A 19,285-nucleotide genomic window follows, 5' to 3' on the forward strand; every position below is an offset into this window, starting at 1 on the left:
ACATTATTACTATTATTTCGACGTATATATTGTGACCCCTTAGACTTCTATATATAGAAAGGAGGTCTTTGCATTTATATCATCTAAAATTTTTTCATTTGTGTAATGGAAAGGAGGTTGCCCCCTCGAAGGGGTTGATTTTGAAGTCATTGCTTTATCTTTCTTCTATTTTGCAAGCTGGTTGCATAACATTTGTTGGTGGAAGATGGAAGTGATGAAACAAGGGACAGCCATGAGTAGCAACATCAACAAAAACAATAGAAAAAGGAAGAAGTGGATGGTACAGATGCAGTTAGCAGGCCAAGTCCACCAAGGGATGATCAAAACAGATTTGAAGATAGTCCACCACTCAGGAGATCAGGTAGGCAAATTCAGTTGCGAGCAAGATATAGGGATCATGCTCTTATAACTAGTATGTTAAATGTTGTTGAACCCTCAAATTATAAAGGAGAAAGTCAATATAGTCAATGGAGGGCAGCCATGGAAGAGGAATATGAGTCAATACTTAAAAACAAAACCTGGGATCTAGTTGAACTACCTGAAGGCAAACAACCCATAGGTTGCAAATGGTTATACAAGCCTAAATTTAAAGCAGATGAGAGTATAGACAAATATAAAGCTAGGTTGGTTGTAAAGGAGTACTTGTAGAAAGAAGGCATAGACTATGAGGAAACCTTCGCCCCTGTAGCTAAATTAAACACAATTAGAATGTTAATTGCTTTAGCTACCAAACATCATTGGATGATACACCAGCTAGATGTGAAATATGCATTCTTAAATGAGAAATTAAAAAAAGTGTATTTAATGCAACCTGAAGGGTTTGTTAAACATGGGGAGGAACATTTAGTTTGTAGATTGAGGAAAGTATTGTATGGACTAAAACAGGAACCCAGGTCATGGTATGATAAAATTGATTCATTTTTCCTACAACATAGTTATAGAAGAAGCACGAATGACCCTAATTTGTATATTGTGTTTGATGAAAAGGGGAAATTTTTTTTGATTTCTTTGTATATAGATGATATTATAATTAAATGAAATGATGATGAACTCATTAAAGAAATCAAAGAGAAGATGTCACAGGTTTTTGAGATGAAAGACCTTGGAGAGTTACATTATTGTTTGGGTCATGAAGTCTGGAGGGATTTTGGCGAGACATTTTTGTCTCAAGGAAAGTATGTCAGGAGCTTATTTAAAAAGTTCAGAACGGATCAGTGCAAAGCTGCCTCAGTGCCTTTACAGCAGAATCCCAAACTACAAAATAATGATGGTTCTAACGAGGTCGATGCAATACTGTATAGACAACTGGTTGGGAGTCTAATTTACTTGACTACAACTAGGCCGAATTTCAATTTTTCAGTCAGTTTATTGATTCAATTCATGTCAAAGTCTCTTGAGAACCATTCGGTTGCAGCGAAAGTCGTCTTAAGGTATCTTCAAGGAACCTTAGACTTTGGTATTAAATATATTGATTTTTTTAATGTTAGATTGATAAGTTTTTCAGATTCAAATTGGGCAGGAAATCTGGATGACAGATGATCCATATTAGGTTATGCATTCAACATTGGGTTCGGGGTCATTGCATGACGCAACAAGAAGCAGAACACTATATCCTTGTCTTGAGCAGAAGAAGAGTATCAAGCAATGTGTGCAGCAACGTGTGAGGCAGTTTGGTTGATGAGACTTCTCCAGCATGCCGGAGAAGAACAAACAAATGCAATAGTTATCAGATGTTACAACCAGAGCTCAATCAAACTTGGAAACAATCCATTGTTTCATAAAAACACAAAGCATATTGGTAAACAATTTCACTTTGTTAGGAAGAAGGTTCAGTCAAAGGAAATCCATATTGAATATTGTAATACTTGTGACAATACTGCAGATATTTTTACCAAGCCTCTTAGAATAATTGAATTTGAGTTATTTAGGGAGATGCTAGGAGTACTATTGAACCCTTTCTCCATTAAGGGGGAGAGTTGAAATTAATGGAGAAATGTATTTTTGGAGAGAGTATGTTCATTTGTCATGTGTGAGCCTTATATTAGGATTTAGTTCCTACATTTGAGGAGGTTGTTCTAACTCTCTTATTTTCTTGTAAACTATATATATTCATGATGTTTAATGATGAGAGGTAGAGCATTCTTCGAGAGACAGTTTCGAGGTGAATATATATTGATGATATTTAATGATGAGAGGTAGAGCGTTCTACCAGAGACAGTCTCTAGGTGAAGCTCCTCACCTGTGACCTGCTCAGTTTGATGAATATATTTTCTGTCTTCCATTTTTCTCACAAATATCTTTCACATTTTCTTACCATTCTAATCCCCAATAAAATTTAAAAATAAAAAGTTTCACCTTCTTCACTTTTAATCACTTCCTTATATATATATATAGATTATTGTTAAATAATAACATATTAACGCTTTTAGATTTAAAAATATTGCACATGCATTTTTCAAAACACAACTAGTCACTATATTATTCAACTAATCTAAAGATAACCCTTAAGTACGCTTATTAGAACATGGAAAATAATTGTTCGATTTACATATGCCCATAAAATAATACTTTAAGATAATATTTGCCAACATCCTTATTTTCGTAATACCCTAGTCTTCCTACGTTAATAATGTCCTTTCTATTAATCCAATTACTAGTGTTTTTGAAATCCTCAAAGGGAAAAAATGTAAATGTTTTGATGAAGAACAATTTTAAGAAAAATCCAACCAATAAATGGGCCTTAACAACAATGCCAGGTCCCGTTAATATTGATCCATTAACTAGGTGAGAAATATATGCCACCATTAGTTGTCATTCCTAACTTCATGATATAAATTACCATACTACGTACACAAATTTCATTTGCACAAGGTCCATCAAACAAGTCCATAAGATCGCTTATCCTAATTCTCATTGGCACAGGTTCCATCAAATAAGTCCATACAAAATCACATAAAGTGTAATATTTATTTCAACAAAAAAAAATCATATAAAGTGTTTTTTAATATTAAATAGATGAAAGTAAGGTTGATTTTTTGGGTCGTTTTATTTACAACGAGCTTAGTCAGGGATCAACCTCAATGTTAAATAAATTTTAAAATCAATATAAATGTGTGTTGTAATCATCACTTTTGGATCTCCATGATTATTTGGAGAACAAACAGTGAAGAGTGTGACATTTTTATACATATATTGGAATTTGTTGGAAATAATAATTTCAACCACTGCCTTAAACACATTGACAAGCACCATGCTTTCCTACTCAACTACTACATGGTTGGGATTTTGTTTGCAGGTGAAAGGATTGAAGTCAAAGCAGAGGTACATCGCTTACCATTCCACAAAAGAACAGAGAGTTTAAGGCATTTAATGAATTTTAGTAAATAGCTATGGGCAAACATTCACTCTGCGACTGTTGCCCACGCTTCACAACACCTGCAAGTTCAGAAAACCAATTACTATGTAAAATCGCCCATGTTGCGTATTAATTATTTTCTTTGTCATGTATTAATGTCAAATTTGTATGTTGAGATAAATATGGATGTAAAATTCATTTTCTATGTTGGGAAAGTTAGAGAGTGAGAGTAAGTGAGGTAGTGAGGAGAAAATCGTGAAAGAAATATTGGTGGGCGCATGAAACCAGTTTTACTGAGTTTTACAAACATTTACTCCGCAACCCCAGTGATGCGTAAATAGTAATAAGTCTTTTGTATTTTTACTTGGAGCTGCAGCCTCCATTTATCACGCGAATGTATTTTCCTATGTTTTATATTATAATTAAGAGTATGTTATGTTGCAATGTGGTCTTAAACATTCATGAGTAAATTTACCACAACTCTTTTTCTTTTACTTTGTTTTGTTGTGAGTCGCATTAAGTCTTTTGTATTTTCACTTGGAGCTACAACCTCCATTTATCACGCGAATGTATTTTCCTAAGTTTTATATTATAATCAAGAGTATGTTATGTTGTGATGTGGTCTTAAACATTCATGAGTAAATTTACCACAACCTTTTTGCTTTTACTCTGTTTTGCCGTGAGTTATTTCCTGTGTTTTACTAAGCCTTTATGTAGTTGCGATTTGCATACCGCAGCGTAAGACTTACCTTGACCCAACTGAATTCTCATAAGACTTACCTTTCCGCAACCAAATTCTGAGTAAGACTCCTCTCATCTGCCCCCGTAAAATTTTCTAACATGGTATGAGAGAGGGTTAAATATTGTTAATGTAAAAACAAGTGCTTTTACTAGCAGTGAAGATTGTTTTGAGGGCATATTGTTTTTAAGCATATTTACCAGCGAGTAGAAAGTTTTTTTCCATTCACTGAGAAATTGCAACATCAAGCACAAGCTTGAATAATCCTCAGATACCTCAGTTTAATGGAAAAAATTATGACTATTGAGCTATTACAATGAAGACCCTGTTTTCTTCTCAAGACATTTGGGATTTGGTGGAGAATGGTTTTCAAGAACTAGCAGATGCAGCAGCATAAAATGCCTTGTCTCAAGCAGAAAGAGATTTGTTGAGGGACAATAGGAAGAAGGATGCAAAAGCCCTCTTCTACATTTTTCAAGCAGTTCATGAAAGTGTTTTCCCAAGTGTTGCAACAGTAATGAAGTCCAAGCAAGAATGGGACACCCTCCAGACAGCCTACCAAAGCATGGCAAAAGTCAAGACAACAAAACTGTAAATTTTGAGAAGATATTTGAAACACTTTGTATGAAAGAGTCTGAGAATGTAGACTTGTCTTTTACACATGTACTTGGACTGGTTACTCAAATCAGGTCTCATGGTGAGACACTTGAAAAAAGGAGAATAATTGAGAAAGTTTTGAGAAGTTTGCCAGCAAGGTTTGATGCCATTGTTGTGGCCATAGAAGAGACAAATGATCTCTCACAGCTCTTAGTGAATGAACTTCATGCGTCATTGAATTCTCATGAACATAGACTGAATAGAGCAACAAGCTCCTCATTAGAGCATGCCTTCAAGACGCAAGTTTCATTTGGTCAAGGTAGAGGCATAGGAAGATCATATGCTAGAGGAAGAGGAAGAAACCCACACAGAGGTGGAAGAAGAAGCCCTTCAAGCTCAAGTGGAAGAGGCAGCAATCAAATTCCAAGTCAAGGCCCAAACCAAAATTAAGCACAAGGTCAGAGGTATGATAAATATCAAGTTCAATATCATTATTGTAAGAAGTATGGTCATTATGAAAATGAATGTAGAAAGAAGATATATGACATTAGTAACAAACCAATTGTAAATTTCACAAAAAAAAATCAAGATCATGATAGCATGTTTTTAGCTTGTAATGTAGCACAAGAAAAACAAAGTGATATATGGTATCTAGATTCAGGGTGTAGCAACCACATTTCAGGAAACATAGAAATGTTTTCCAATCTAGATGAAAGTGTGAAATCTGAAGTGACATTATGGAAGGATAGCAAAGTCTCTGTCATGGGAAAAGGAAGAGTTAATATCCTAAAAAATAAGGGGGAGAAGAAGTACATATCATATGTTTACTTCGTCCCCGGTCTGATGCATAACCTCATAAGCATTCGACAACTCATGCAAAAGGGCTATAATGTCTTCTTAAAAAATGATGGTTGCACAATCTTGGATAGGCCTCCAAGTAGACAACTGATTTCAAAGGTTTAGATGACAAACTACAAAATGTTTCTCCTAAAAATAAGATCAGATTTGAAGGAAGAAGGTACACAAGCAAAACTATCAATGAACTCACAAGAGGATGGAAGAAAAGAGGCAACTGTCACATAAGTGAGATTTCAAGCAGAGGTCAAAGATGAAAATTGATTATGGAATTTGAGATTTGGACATCTCAACTTTGGAGATTTGAATTTATTTCATAGGAAAGGCATGGTGAAGGGATTGCCACTCATAGAAAAACTAGACAGCCTATGTGAAGGATGCATCTTGGGTAAGCAACATAGAGAGACATTTCTATCAGGAAAGTCAATAAGGGTAAAGGCACCTTTGGAGATTGTCCATTCAGATTTATGTTCATCTGAAAATGGGGCACTTAGGCTTCTTGTCTAACTTACAAGAACCTCTCCCACTTCCAAAGCTTATTTATTCCCAAGTCTTTATGATTAACCAATGTGGAATTGATAATATGTGCTTGAAAATAAGGTGTATGCGTATGTCTGTTTTAGAACTGTTTATGTGCTTTTAATATTCTGTCGTTATGCTGATACAACATATCTATATATATATATAGATAGATATATATATATATATATATATATATATATATATATATAATAGTAAGCAGCAATAAAACCAACACATAAGACAACAATTTAATATGGAGTTCACCCAAAACTCTTGGGCTACATCTCCTTGAGCTCTAGTCAACTCAACTAGGCTCTTTGGGATTATGGTCTAAGTTCTTTGTACAAGCTCTTAGCTCAACTCCACTGTTTTACACAGAAACAATGGGTTTAGACACCATTTTATCCCTGGCTCTTGAAGCTCTCGGCTTTCTGGCTCTTGGCTCTGGCTGTGGCTCTTGGCTCTTCGTTCTCTCTACCCTCTTTGTCTCAGCTTCCTGCTTTGGCTTAGATTTCTGCTCTCCTGTGTCAGCATTGCCTTCTCCCCTCTCTTTTTCCGTCATTCTATGGCTTTAAACCAATCTACAATGTCTGTTCGTTTCCTCTTCTCGGGCTCACTGGCTCCCTGCCTCTGTCCGCTTGAATCCCCCTCTGAGCGTTAGAAATCATTGCTAAATGCCTTCAAGGATGGTGGCCACCAGTTCTGTAACAGAATGGACCGTCAGTGCCTTTGAAATCTCAAAAATGGTCGTTCTTTGGTTACACAGAGAATACGCAGAAAACTTGTAAAAATTTGCCCAAACGCAGTTTATCAGACTTCAAAAATCATTAATTCTGCCTTATCTCCTTTCAGATCCGTCTTCGGGTGCCATCGAAAGTAATTGTTGATCAACGAATATTATTGATTTCAGGTGGCTAACACGCACGGAGATTACCCACCCGAAAGGGGTGGTTTTCTCTCTCTGGCGCCTAGCCACGTGGCAGCCAGTGTATGGGCTCGGGCGGAGCCTGGCCAAAACCACTTACCGCCTACAGCCTGCCCGAAATCCCACTTTTTTCGTGGTTTTCCCTTTGTATTTGAAAAATACATCAAAACACCAAAATACTGACTAATGGCTTTATGGCGGACTTCAAATACTATACAACGGCATTTTAAAACCCTTTCGGGTCTGGATTTATTGTATTGGGCGCATTCCTTTTGCATTTTGTTTATTTAATGAAACACGATTTTACATTGAAAAAACACATTTTTACAGACTTCAAAATATATATAATTTGACCCATAAGACCCATCGGGTCCGGCTTTATCGCAAGTCGCGTATGTATCGACCCCTACTCTTTTATATCGTTCCGATGCGATATTGCGATATCGCAATCACATAGTCCTGGGGTCTTTCCATATGGCATGGCCTATGCCAACGCCAATTGTGATTTGCCGATATCGGCGATCGCAATATCGCTCGGCGCGAGGTCCTTCCTTAAGCCCCATGCCACCAGCAATGTCGATCCGCCGGTATCGGTGATTGGCATATCGCATCGGCCTGAGGTCCTCACCTTGTTATATGTGCATGCGCCTTCCTTCGACTCGATTTGTTGGGGATCGTCAATCGGGGGTTTCTTCCCCTTTTCACGTAAGTCCGCCTTTGACCTCCTCCGATGCGATTTTTCTCCATAAAGCCTTTTAGGCCATTTTTTTTTAAGATTTGCCTCTTTTTCCAAAGAACAAAGAGCATCTTCTTTCTGCGATAACGTCTGCATACTAAGTCCATTTTTGTCCATTCAAGTTGCAGCAGATTTAGAACGAGATGATCTCTGCAACGGGGCTATTTCTAGGAACTTCCTGAGACTTTCATTTTTCCTCTCTGAGGAACACTTAGACTTAGGAGTCTATCCAAAATCTATTTTGGATCACGCCTTTCCACTAAAAGAACTTTTGGTCTCCAAAAGACTGATATATTGATCTGAATAGTAAATGAGAGTGACTCGCCCTCTTCTTTTAGCCTCCCTACACTTGCCTTGCATAGTGCCTCTGAACCAAAGCCTCTGACCACTTCCCTTCCTGGATGGGCTGGTCTTCCTAGGAAGAGTTGCCTTCTTCTTTGCCTTCCTATAGAACTCCTGCTTAGATGGTCACAGAAGGTAGTTTGAACTTCTTTGCCTTGATCATTGATCCAAGGTGGCTCAAACAAATGTGAAGTACACCTGCTCCACAAAACTTTCATTTGTACTTGTTTGACAAGCTGTCAACAACAACTGTTAACAACAACAGGAATACGCACAACAACTGAATGGACTAAACTCCTGCTTCAACAAAAGAAAGAGATTTCACATCTTGTGAACACCTCCATGTCTTAAATCTGCATACAATTGATGGACTAGACAACAAGCCCACAAAACGTGCCTTTAAAACAAATGACCCTTCAAGTCAAGCATGTAGGAAAGGACCATTAGGACTCTTTTCAAAAGATGAAACACTTCATTATTATCTCCATCTTGGAGACCAAGTTAACTTATCCCAAGTCAACATTGCATCACATGCATATCAAAGCAATCAACCCTATAAGTTAATTACACATACATGTTCAAAACAAGGAAAACATCAACATCCCTATGTTCATGCATCTTATGCTCATGCATGCATTTCATCCTTCAAGTTTCACTTAAGCACACTGTACTTTCGAAGCTAAAATGAAATATAATGTTGCAGCAACAAAGTGAGTCTCCTACTCAACTTTTCCATTCACCTTCTTGGTAAGAGCTTGCAACTTGCATCTTATTATCAAAGAAATGAAAATAGATGCATCACTAGACATGCAACCTTAATTGGATAAGAACTCTAGCCATTTCTCACCAATCCCTTTCAAAGGTACTACCTTTGTCTGCACATCAACATCAACATGTGAATCATCCTGAGACACATCATTCATGGAATCTTCCTTTCCATTTCTTCCATCTTCTCTTTCCACTTTCTTTAGTTTTTGTGGAAGCATTGTTGGATTCAGAGTCCTACATCTTTCAGCAAGATGCCCTTGTTTATGGCAGTAGGTGCAACACATGTGCATCCTCTTGACAACATGATTTGCCTTGTCCAATGGACGTTTGGCTCTTTGCTTCTTTTCCTTCAAAAGTTTCCTTCTTGCTTCTTCCAACATCTAGAAACATGATAGTTATCCAAACCACAAAAGGAACATGCAATTCTTTTTCTATGCTTATGTGGAAATTTATGATTCTTTTCACAATCAAAAGGAAAATGTGTAGAACCAGATTTAGACCTACCTTTTTCACCTTTATTGCTTTAATGAGGAGGTGAAACAAATGAAGAAGTGACTCCCTTTGGAACACCATCAATCTCTTCAAGGCTGTTAGAGTCTCCCCAACTCTCTGGTTCAAGTGTGTGCTTATGAACACCTGCACCCTGCAAATGATGTTTCAAGCTATTGCATTCCTTCTGAATACAACCTTCACACTCTTGAAGACCTGTAATGCAACTCCTTCTTGGAGTTGTTTTAATGGTCTTCATGACAGCTTTGGAACTTTCTCCATAAGCTTGTCCATAGCCAAGACCCAAATACTTAGGCCTTTCCTCAACCATTATTGGTTCAACAATACCTTGTGCATGCTTGCCCAAGCCTTTTCCTTCATAGCCCATCTTAGACATTAGCTTGGAACCTATGCCTCTAGTATGTTTTTCAAAAGAACAAATATAAGCATTCTTAGAGGAATTTGAAGACAAACTGGAATGGTTTACCTCTTCTTCATGCTGATACTTGACCAAAGCTTCTTTGGAAACAAAGACCTGTGACTCCAACTCATGCATCCTTTTCATGTTCATATTTGGAATATGAAGTTGCCTCTCCATTTCCTGCAGTCTGTCGGAAAGCAATTGCTTCTCTTCCTTCATGGAATTCAACTACTCTCTAAGCATGTTGCTCTTTCTTCCATCCTCATACATTTCTCTCACCTTATCCATCATGATTAACAAGTCTTGCTTCAAGTCTCCATCATAGAGTCATGTGATGAAGGAGGAATTTGAGGATTCACTTGTAGAAGTTGTCATTATACTAATGAACAAAAGAACTTCAAACAAGATTAATAAAGTGCTTTATTCAACAACCTTTTGCAGCAAACCTCTTGTGCTTCAAGGATTTCCTTGAGGTCCTTTGGGATAGAAGAATTCCTTCAGCCCTTCTTCCTTCTTGTCCTTCCTGGACTGAGCTATCAATAGCTTTCCCTTCACCTCTGCAAACTCAAACAATAGTCAGTTCTGCAAACAAGCATACAATCAACGTCTTGTTGTTCAAACACCTTTCAGACAAGCAGTCTTTGCTTTGTCAATCAAGCATTCTAATATAACCTTCTTTGAAGGTGGGGTTAACCAAACTTAAGCTTTGATACCACTTGATCTAAAAATGGGGCACTTAGGCTTCTTGTCTAACTTAAAAGAACCTCTCCCACTTCCAAAGCTTATTTATTCCCAAGTCTTTATGATTAACCAATGTGGAATTGAACAATGCAGCAATAAAACCAACACATAAGACAACAATTTAATATGGAGTTCACCCAAAACTCTTGGGCTACATCTCCTTGAGCTCTAGTCAACTCAACTAGGCTCTCTGGGATTATGGTCTAAGTTCTTTTTACAAGCTCTTGGCTCAAATCCATTGTTTTACACAGAAACAATGGGTTTAGACACCATTTTATCCCTGGCTCTTGAAGCTCTCGGATCTCGCTCTAGCTCTCGGCTCTGGCTCTTGGCTCTGGCTCTTGGCTCTTCGTTCTCTCTGCCTTCTTTGCCTCAGCTTCTTACTTTGGCTTATCTTTCTGTACTCCTGTCTCAGCACTGCCTTCTCCCCTCTCTTTTTCCGTCATTTTGTGGCTTTAAGCCAATCTGTGTTGTCTGTTTGTTTCCTCTTCTCGAGCTCACTGGCTCCCTGCCTCTGTCCACTCGAATCTCCCTCTGAGCGTTAGCAATCATTTCTAAACGCCTTTAGGGATGGTGGCCACCTTTTCCTGTAACGGAATGGACCATCAGTGCCTTTGAAATCCCAAAAATGATCGTTCTCTGTTTACACAGAGAATACACAGAAAACCTGTAAAAATTCACCCAAACGCAGTCTATCGGACTTCAAAAATCACTAATTCCGCCTTATCTCCTTTCGGATCCGTCTTTGGGTGCCATCAAAAGCAATCGTTGATCAATGGCTATTATTGATTTCGGGTGTCTAACACGCACGGAGATTACCCGCTCGAAAAGGGAGGTTTTCTCTCTCTGGTGGCTAGCCACGTGGCAGCGAGTGTATGGGCTCGGGCGGAGCCCGACCCAAACCACTTACCGCCTACGGCTCGCCCGAAATCTCGCTCGTTTCGTGGTTTTCCCTTTTTATTTGAAAAATACATCAAAACACTGAAATACCGAGGAATGGCTTTATGGCGAACTTCAAATACTATAAAGCGGCATTTTAAAACCCTTTTGGGTCTGGATTCATAATATCGGGCACATTCTTTTTGTATTTTGTTTATTTAACGAAACACGATTTTACATTGAAAAAACGCCTTTTTACGGACTTCAAAATATATATAATTTGACCCATAAGACCCGTTGGGTCCAGTTTTATCCCAAGTCGCATATGTATCGACCTCCGCTCTTTTATATCGTTCCGATGCGATATTGCGATATCGCAATTGCATAGTCTCGGGGTCTTTCCAGATGGCATGGCCTATGCCAATGCCGATTGCAATCCGTCGATATCGGCGATCGCAATATCGCTCGGCGCGGGGTCCCGCCTTAAGCCCCATGCCACCGTCGATGCCGATCCGCTGATATCGGCGATCGGCATATCGCATCGGCTCGGGGGTCCTCACCTTGTTATATGCGCATGTGCCTTCCTCCGACCCGATTTGTCGGGGATCAGCAATCGGGGATTTCTTCCCCTTTTCGCCTAAGTCCACCTTTGACCTCCTCCGATGCGATTTTTCTCCATAAAGCCTTTTAGGCCATTTTTTTGAAGATTTGCCTCTTTTTTCAAAGAACAAAGAGCATCTTCTTTCTACGATAACTTCTGCATATTAAGTCCATTTTTGCCCATTCAAGTTGCAACAGATTCAGAACAAGACGATCTCTGCAATGGGGCTATTTATAGGAACTTCCTGGGACTTTCATTTTTCCTCTGTGAGGAACACTTAGACTCAGGAGTCTATCCAAAATCCATTTTGGATCATATGTGGACCAATGCAAACACCATCAATTAGTGGCAGCCACTATCTATTGACCTTCATAGATGACTACACAAGGAAAACATGGGTTTATATCCTAAAATAAAAAAGTGAAGTGTTTGAGTGCTTTAGTCAATACAAGGCTCTTGTTGAGAAGCAATGTGGACACTGCATCAAAGTCCTCATGACTGACAGAAGTGGCGAATACATCTCAAATGATTTCCTTCGATTTTGTAGGGAGCATAGAATTCACAAGTAATTTACAACAAGATATACACCTCAACAAAATGGTGTGGAGGAAAGGAAAAATCAGACCATTATGGAAATGGCAAGGAGTATGTTGAAGGCAAAGCATTTGGCAAATGATTATTGGGCTGGAGTTGTCGCATGTGCAGCATATATATTGAATAGATGTCTAACCAAAAGCGTCTAGAACGTAGTTCTTGAAGAGGCATGGAGTGGAAGAAAGCATAGTGTCACTCACATAAAAGTCTTTGGTTGTGTGGCATATGCACATGACTCGGATGAGTTAAGGAAGAAGTTGGACAACAAGGGAGAGAAATGTATATTTGTTGGATATAGTGATGAATCCAAAGCATACAAGCTCTACAATCCATCAACCAAGAAGGTCATAATCAGTAGAGATGTTTAGTTCATAGAAGAGGAAGCATGGGATGGAAGTTTAGAGAAGACAATCAATATGAAAGCATGTATACCACATGAAGACAAAGAGGAATTGACAACAACAAACAATTCATCAAAAATGACTTCCTCTACACGTATTCAAGCGTAACAAAGCAGGCAGCAAGCAACACCATCAACAAATATTAGGACAGCATCGCGCAGTCAAGCGAGTGCTTCTCTAAGCACGCTGCAAAGCGCAACACCAAGTGACATGTCAAGCCCATCTTCAACAAACATAAGAAGATCAAAATTCAGAAATTTAAAGGAAATTGATGAGCAAGATGAAGTTGACATCAGCGCTGGTCTGAATTCATTATTTGCGTTTTGTCATGTAGATGACCCAATCCACTTTGAAGATGCAGTCAAAGAATAAAAATGGATTGCGGCAATGGAGGAATAAATAGAAGCAATAGAAAAGAATGACACATGGGAGTTAGTGGACTTGCCGCAAGGAAAAAAAGTCATTGGAGTGAAGTGGGTCTATAAGACCAAGAGAAATGTCGACGGAAAGATTGAAAGGCATAAAGCAAGGCTAGTTGTCAAAGGATACAAGCAGTGGCATGGAAGAGATTATTCGGAGATGTTTGCGCCAATTGCGAGGATGGAGACAGTGCGTACAATTGTGGCGATTATTGCGCAACATAAATGGAAAGTGTATCAAATGGACGTAAAATCAACGTTCTTGAATGGAGTGCTGAAAGAGGAAGTGTATGTTGCGCAACCACCTGGTTATGAGGTAGAAGGCCAAGAAGACAAAGTGTATCGGTTGAGGAAAGCTCTTTATGGGTTGAAGCAAGCACTGCGTGCATGGTATAGTAGGATAGATGCTTACTTGTTGGATAATGGTTTCGACAAATGTGACGGTGAGCCTACTCTCTACATCAAAGAGAATGGTGGTAAGATTCTCATTATTGTCTTATATGTAGTTGATTTAATTTTTACAAGCAATGATGATTTCCTCATCGTTGATTTCAAACAAGTCATGAAGAATGAATTTGAAATGACTGACTTGGGGTTGCTAAGATATTTTTTGGGCATAGAAATAAAGAAAACAGAAAATGGCATTTTTATCTCTCAAGCAAAGTATGTGGCAGACATTTTGGAGAGATTTAAGATGCAGGACAGCAAGTCCGCACCAACTCCAACTGTCATGGGGTTGAAGTTGAACAAAGAAGATTGCAACAATAATGTCAATCCAACATTATACAAAAGTATGATAGGCAATTTGATATATTTGACCACCACTAGCCCGGATATAATGTATCCAGTGAGCTTGGTGTCGAGGTTCATGGAAACACCTAAGGAGACACATTGGCAAGCAGTGAAAATAATTCTAAGGTATTTCAGTGGGACAAAAAAGTATGGTATTTTGTAAGCCGCAACAGATGATTTCAGGTTGGTTGGTTACACTGATAGTGATTGGGCAGGAAGTGTCGATGATAGAAAGAGCACGTCAGGATATGTTTTTCATTTGGGTTCCGGAGCCATTTCATGGGCCTCTAAGAAGCAGCCAATATTATCACTGTCAACAACAGAAGTTGAATATGTCGCCATAATAGCAGGGGTGTGTCAGGTAGTTTAGATGAGAAGGATGTTGAGGGATCTTCACCACGACCAAGAGGAAACGACAACTATTTTCTGCGACAACACATCAGCAATTGCATTATCAAAGAATTCTGTTTTTCGCAAAAGGACCAAGCATATTGATGCTAAATATCATTTTATCAGAGAGTTTATTAATAATCATGAAATTGTGTTGCACCACTGCAGGTCATATGAACAATTTGCTGATATTTTCACAAAGCCATTGGCATGTGAAAGTTTTGTTTATCTCAGAGATTGTTTGGGAATTGTCAATGGCGGCAATTGTGATTAAGGGGGAGTGTTGGAAATAGTAATCTCAACCACTGCCTTAAACACATGTTGGCATTTTGGCACAGGTGTGGCGCTACGGTACAGGTGTTGTCCTTGATGGCAACTCTCTTTGATGACAGATCTCAGTCCAGACTATAAGAATGAAGAGAAATTTCATATACGCAGGTTCATTAAGCCCAAGTTGCGTATACACGCTGGTACGCTATATACTAAGCCGCGGATACGCAGGCTCGCTATATACGAAGTCGCGTATACACGCAGTTTCATGAACAGAAAAGAGCGTACATGTCGAGAAGCTTCCCTTTGGTTCGTGGTAGTTAGTCCTCGGTACTTGAGCCAATGTTTTTTGATCAAGGTATCTCGACAGACGTGTTGATCCCTAGTTTTTGAAGTTGATGGTATTGGATTACTATGGTTTTGGCCCGTGGTATTGAGCAAGGCCTAAGACTATATAAGAAGAAGAAGATCATTAGGCAAGTGCATTGAAAAAGTCTTGAATATCTGATAAAGAAAGAGATCTAGTATGCAGGTTCTGGGTTGCTTGATCTAAGCTAAGGAGAGATCACACCGGTTGATGGAAGACTAGATCTAAGGATAGATCGGGATCAAATGGTTTGAAATGAACTATTGTTATATGGTTGATTATGCGTATTTTTAGATCTGCATACTGACGCAATGTTATGTTCTGGGTATGACTGATGTCTGGTACAACTGCAAGTTATGAGAAATTATTTTTTAGATCTGTACGCAGGTTGTCTTTGGTAAAAGCGCGTGTATACGCGGGTTTGTTTCATTGAAGTAGCGTATATCTTTTGAAACTTAATTTTTGGGGTTGCAGCTGGGTCTGACTGTTATTGCAGAGTTCTGTAGTCTGCTCTGTGTTCTGGTGACTGGGTGTTGACAGGGTTTCAGTGGTTCAGTGATTCAAAGATTGATGATGCTAGTATTGGTTGTTTTGTGCTTCAATGATCTGTTATGAAAATTGGATGAATTGTGATCTTCAGATTGTAATGTTGTGCTTCAGGAATATCCAGTCTGAAAATGTATGACAAGTGGTACTTGAAGGAAAGAAGATTGTAGGCCAGCACCTACGTACTAGTATCTTAGCTAGTACAAGAGCAAAGGGGGTTGGAGCTCCCTTCCAGGAGAGTCTGGAAAACGAGAGAAAGTTGTAGCCTTCTGCAGGTTGTATCCTGCGTACTGGTATAAGGCTGCACCAGTACAAAAGATTGTAAACTGAAGTTTCTTATTAAAGAAAGATAGAGACGACTTGCAGCAGGTGGTTTTCACCCACATTGGGTTTCCACTTTATATCATGGTGTTCATGTGTGTGGCTTTTGTGTGATGATCTGTTCTGTTATACTGCACCTGTTTACTATTAATATGGTTAATAATGTCCTGATGCATTTACTGAAGATAAGCTAACTGAATCATAAGATTTCTGGTTATACGCTGGTTGCTTTAGACACAGTAGCGTGTACACGCTGGTTCACTTAACTGAAGTAGCGTATATGTTTCTGAGTATGAAATTGAAAAAGTATTATTGATCTGATAATACTGATTCACCCCCTTCTCTCAGTATTATTTCCAACAACACAGTGACAAACACCATGCTTTCCCAGTCAACTACTACACGGTTGCAATTTTGTTTGCAGGCGAAAGGACTGAAGTCAGTGCAGAAGTACATCGTTGACCATTCCACAATAGAGGAGAGTTTAAGGCATTTAATGAAGTTTAGTAAATAGCTATGGAGTAGATCGTTGACCATTCCACAACAGAGAAGAGAGTTTAAGGCATTTAATGAAGTTTAGTAAAGAGCTATGGCCAAACATTTACTCCGCTACTATTGCCCACACTACACAACCTGCAAGTTCAAAAAACCAATTACTAACCCCAGTGATGCGTAAATTGCAATAAGTTTTTTATATTTTCACTTGGAGCTGGAGCTTCCATTTATCACGCGAATGTATTTTCCTATATTTTATATTATAATCAATAGTATGTTATATTGCGATGTGGTCTTAAACATTCATGAGTAAATTTATCGCAACCCTTTTGATTTAATTATTTTTGTTGTGAATTATTTCCGGTATTTCACTAAGTCTCTTTGCGATTTTTATGTCACAGCATAAGACTTACTTTGCCCCAACCAAATTCAGAGTGAAACTCACCTCCATTGGGCGGTAAAATTTAACAGAAATCAAATTAAAGGTGTGGAATATCTAAAACAAATTGTCATCATCATGTTCACAGTTCGACCCTTTTCTCAATTCGTTGAATCCCACATCATGATCACCGTCGACTAAGTTGGATCCCACTCAAATGTCTGGTCAATTGGCAACTTGCTCACACAATAACGACGAAAACGAAAATGTAAAGCCGCACCTTGGAAGAGACGCCGTAACTTCGACAATGAGAATCATTCAAAGTGGCCAACCGAACATCAGAGGAAACAAAACGCCACTTGTGTAAATCACGCAGCATAGTCGACACGCCGTGGTCCCCAATTATCGGCAAGTCCAAGATTTTGGTTGAAACTCTTAAACCCGCTCTGGTCTGCCGACCAGCCCTAGAAACCAGCTCGTGGTTTCTCTGAGTTCGGTGGATACCCTCCCCTATATATAGACACTAACATTTTCCAAGTATCCAGTATTCTGTTGCATAGAATTTATGATAAATTTGTCTGAATTCGAGACATGGGGAGTTGCGTTTCTTCAAATCTCACTTCTTCCGTGCCATCTACTGGAAAACTCATATTGATGGATGGGAACATCCAGGAGTTCTCTGAAGAGATGACAAGCCGAGAAATTCTGCGAGAATATTCGGACCACTTCATCTGTAACTCAGATGGCCTTTACGTCGGTCAAAACATCTCCCAGGTTCTGGGCGATGATGATCGATTGCAGATTGGGCAGCTTTACTTTCTTCTTCCTAACCGGAAGTTACAGTTTTTGTTGACAGATTCAGACATGGCTTCTCTTCTTTTCAAGATTAGCGCTGCGCTATCAAAAGACAAGAAGAAGGCGACTAAGCAATCAAAATTATCATGTGGGTTTGGTAAAGCTAAAGCGCAAGTGCAGCCCTTGTTTGATATTCACATTCAACATGATGAATTTGGAAAGGAATGCCACTATTCCTCCGTTTGTTGTATGTCCAGGGGCCGGAATATTCCAACCTCAAATTCAAGAATTAGAGGGCGAAACCAATACCAAGCTAAGTTGGAGACTATTGCTGAGACTCCGTGATCGATGGTAATTGTGACTTTCCTGTGGCTAACATTCATAAATCAAGAAAAGAGCAATGGTCTGGGTTTACATGTCTTGTTTTTGTACAGCCATAGTTTCAACTGATTTATGATTGGGGAAGCATTTTTATGGTGGGAATGGGATATAAGAGTGACATGAAATCACAAAACTTTAGGAGGAAAGCATAGTTTCAGGCTTCAGCTTGCAACGCTGTGGCATCAGATTTTTTATGGCATTCGCACACTGGTGGGAGCCATGCGGAACAAACTCCAAGAAAGCCAGTCTGGAAAGTTGATTGCGTGCAGGAATCACTGATTGAAGCTCTCGAGGCATTGAATTGCAACATAGCTTTGCTCAATAATGTAATTACAAGCGTACGTTTTGCAGCATCTACCACAGCCACATGCCTCTCGGAATTCAAGGGCAAATTATGTGACTATCAAAAGAGAAGTAGAGTGCAGGAAGACTCCAACAATGATCTGAAACATCAACAGCGCTGACGATGCCGATAGGTGAAGCAGGAAGGAGATTAACAGACTAACTGGTTTGAATGAAAAATGAGTAGTTACTGAAAATGCAAAGCCGCTTTGGCTAATTTTATAATGCAAATTGCAATTTAGTAAATTTGATTGTAATCCATACAAAAAAGTAAATAATTTATTCCAAAATTCTCAATTATGGCTCGGATAGGATGTGTGTTTTTTTTTTTGGGTTTAGATGTACCCAAATTTCGTAATTGTTAATACAAATGAACGTATCACACAATGTTTTAAACATATGTATTATAGATAATAAACGCTATAATTGTGTAGCAATTGTGTCATTATGGATTTTATAGATTAATATGATGGGGATTTTATAACATGGATAACATTTAATTTATAATTTACAAATTAATATGATGGGATTTTATAAGACGGATGGTATTGAATTTGAATTTATTGTATTTTTAAAATATGTATTTTTTATAATTTATTGATAAAAAGTGAATAAGTTGTATAATTAAAATTAATTAAATTATTAATAATTTAAGTGAATATAAGATAAAATAAGTGTTGATGATTATGATGATGGTTAACATCTAAATTTTGGTCTATCGGATCTAAAGAAACGAATTATTTAGTTTGATTTAAGATTTTATTCCTATTCTTAAAAAGCTTGGAGAGAAGCTTCTCGAGCTCACCATAATTTTGACAACGTA

The 19,285-nt window shown here is 38.5% G+C and overlaps 1 protein-coding gene across 1 annotated transcript; it reads left to right on the forward strand.

Moving 5' to 3' along the window:
* Nucleotides 1-17,508: 17,508 nt before the first annotated feature.
* On the forward strand, nucleotides 17,509-18,726 carry LOC149198310 (uncharacterized). The gene has a single exon (XM_089404121.1). It carries the CDS (start codon nucleotides 17,536-17,538, stop codon nucleotides 18,082-18,084), a length of 549 nt encoding a protein of 182 aa, XP_089260247.1. The 5' UTR covers nucleotides 17,509-17,535; the 3' UTR covers nucleotides 18,085-18,726.
* The last annotated feature ends 559 nt before the right edge of the window (nucleotides 18,727-19,285 follow it).

The sequence above is a fragment of the Pinus tabuliformis genome, chromosome 2_2, assembly GCF_031772625.1.
Source record: "Pinus tabuliformis cultivar Carrire ecotype Pingquan chromosome 2_2, CPIR1, whole genome shotgun sequence".
Taxonomy (NCBI): Eukaryota; Viridiplantae; Streptophyta; class Pinopsida; order Pinales; family Pinaceae; genus Pinus; species Pinus tabuliformis.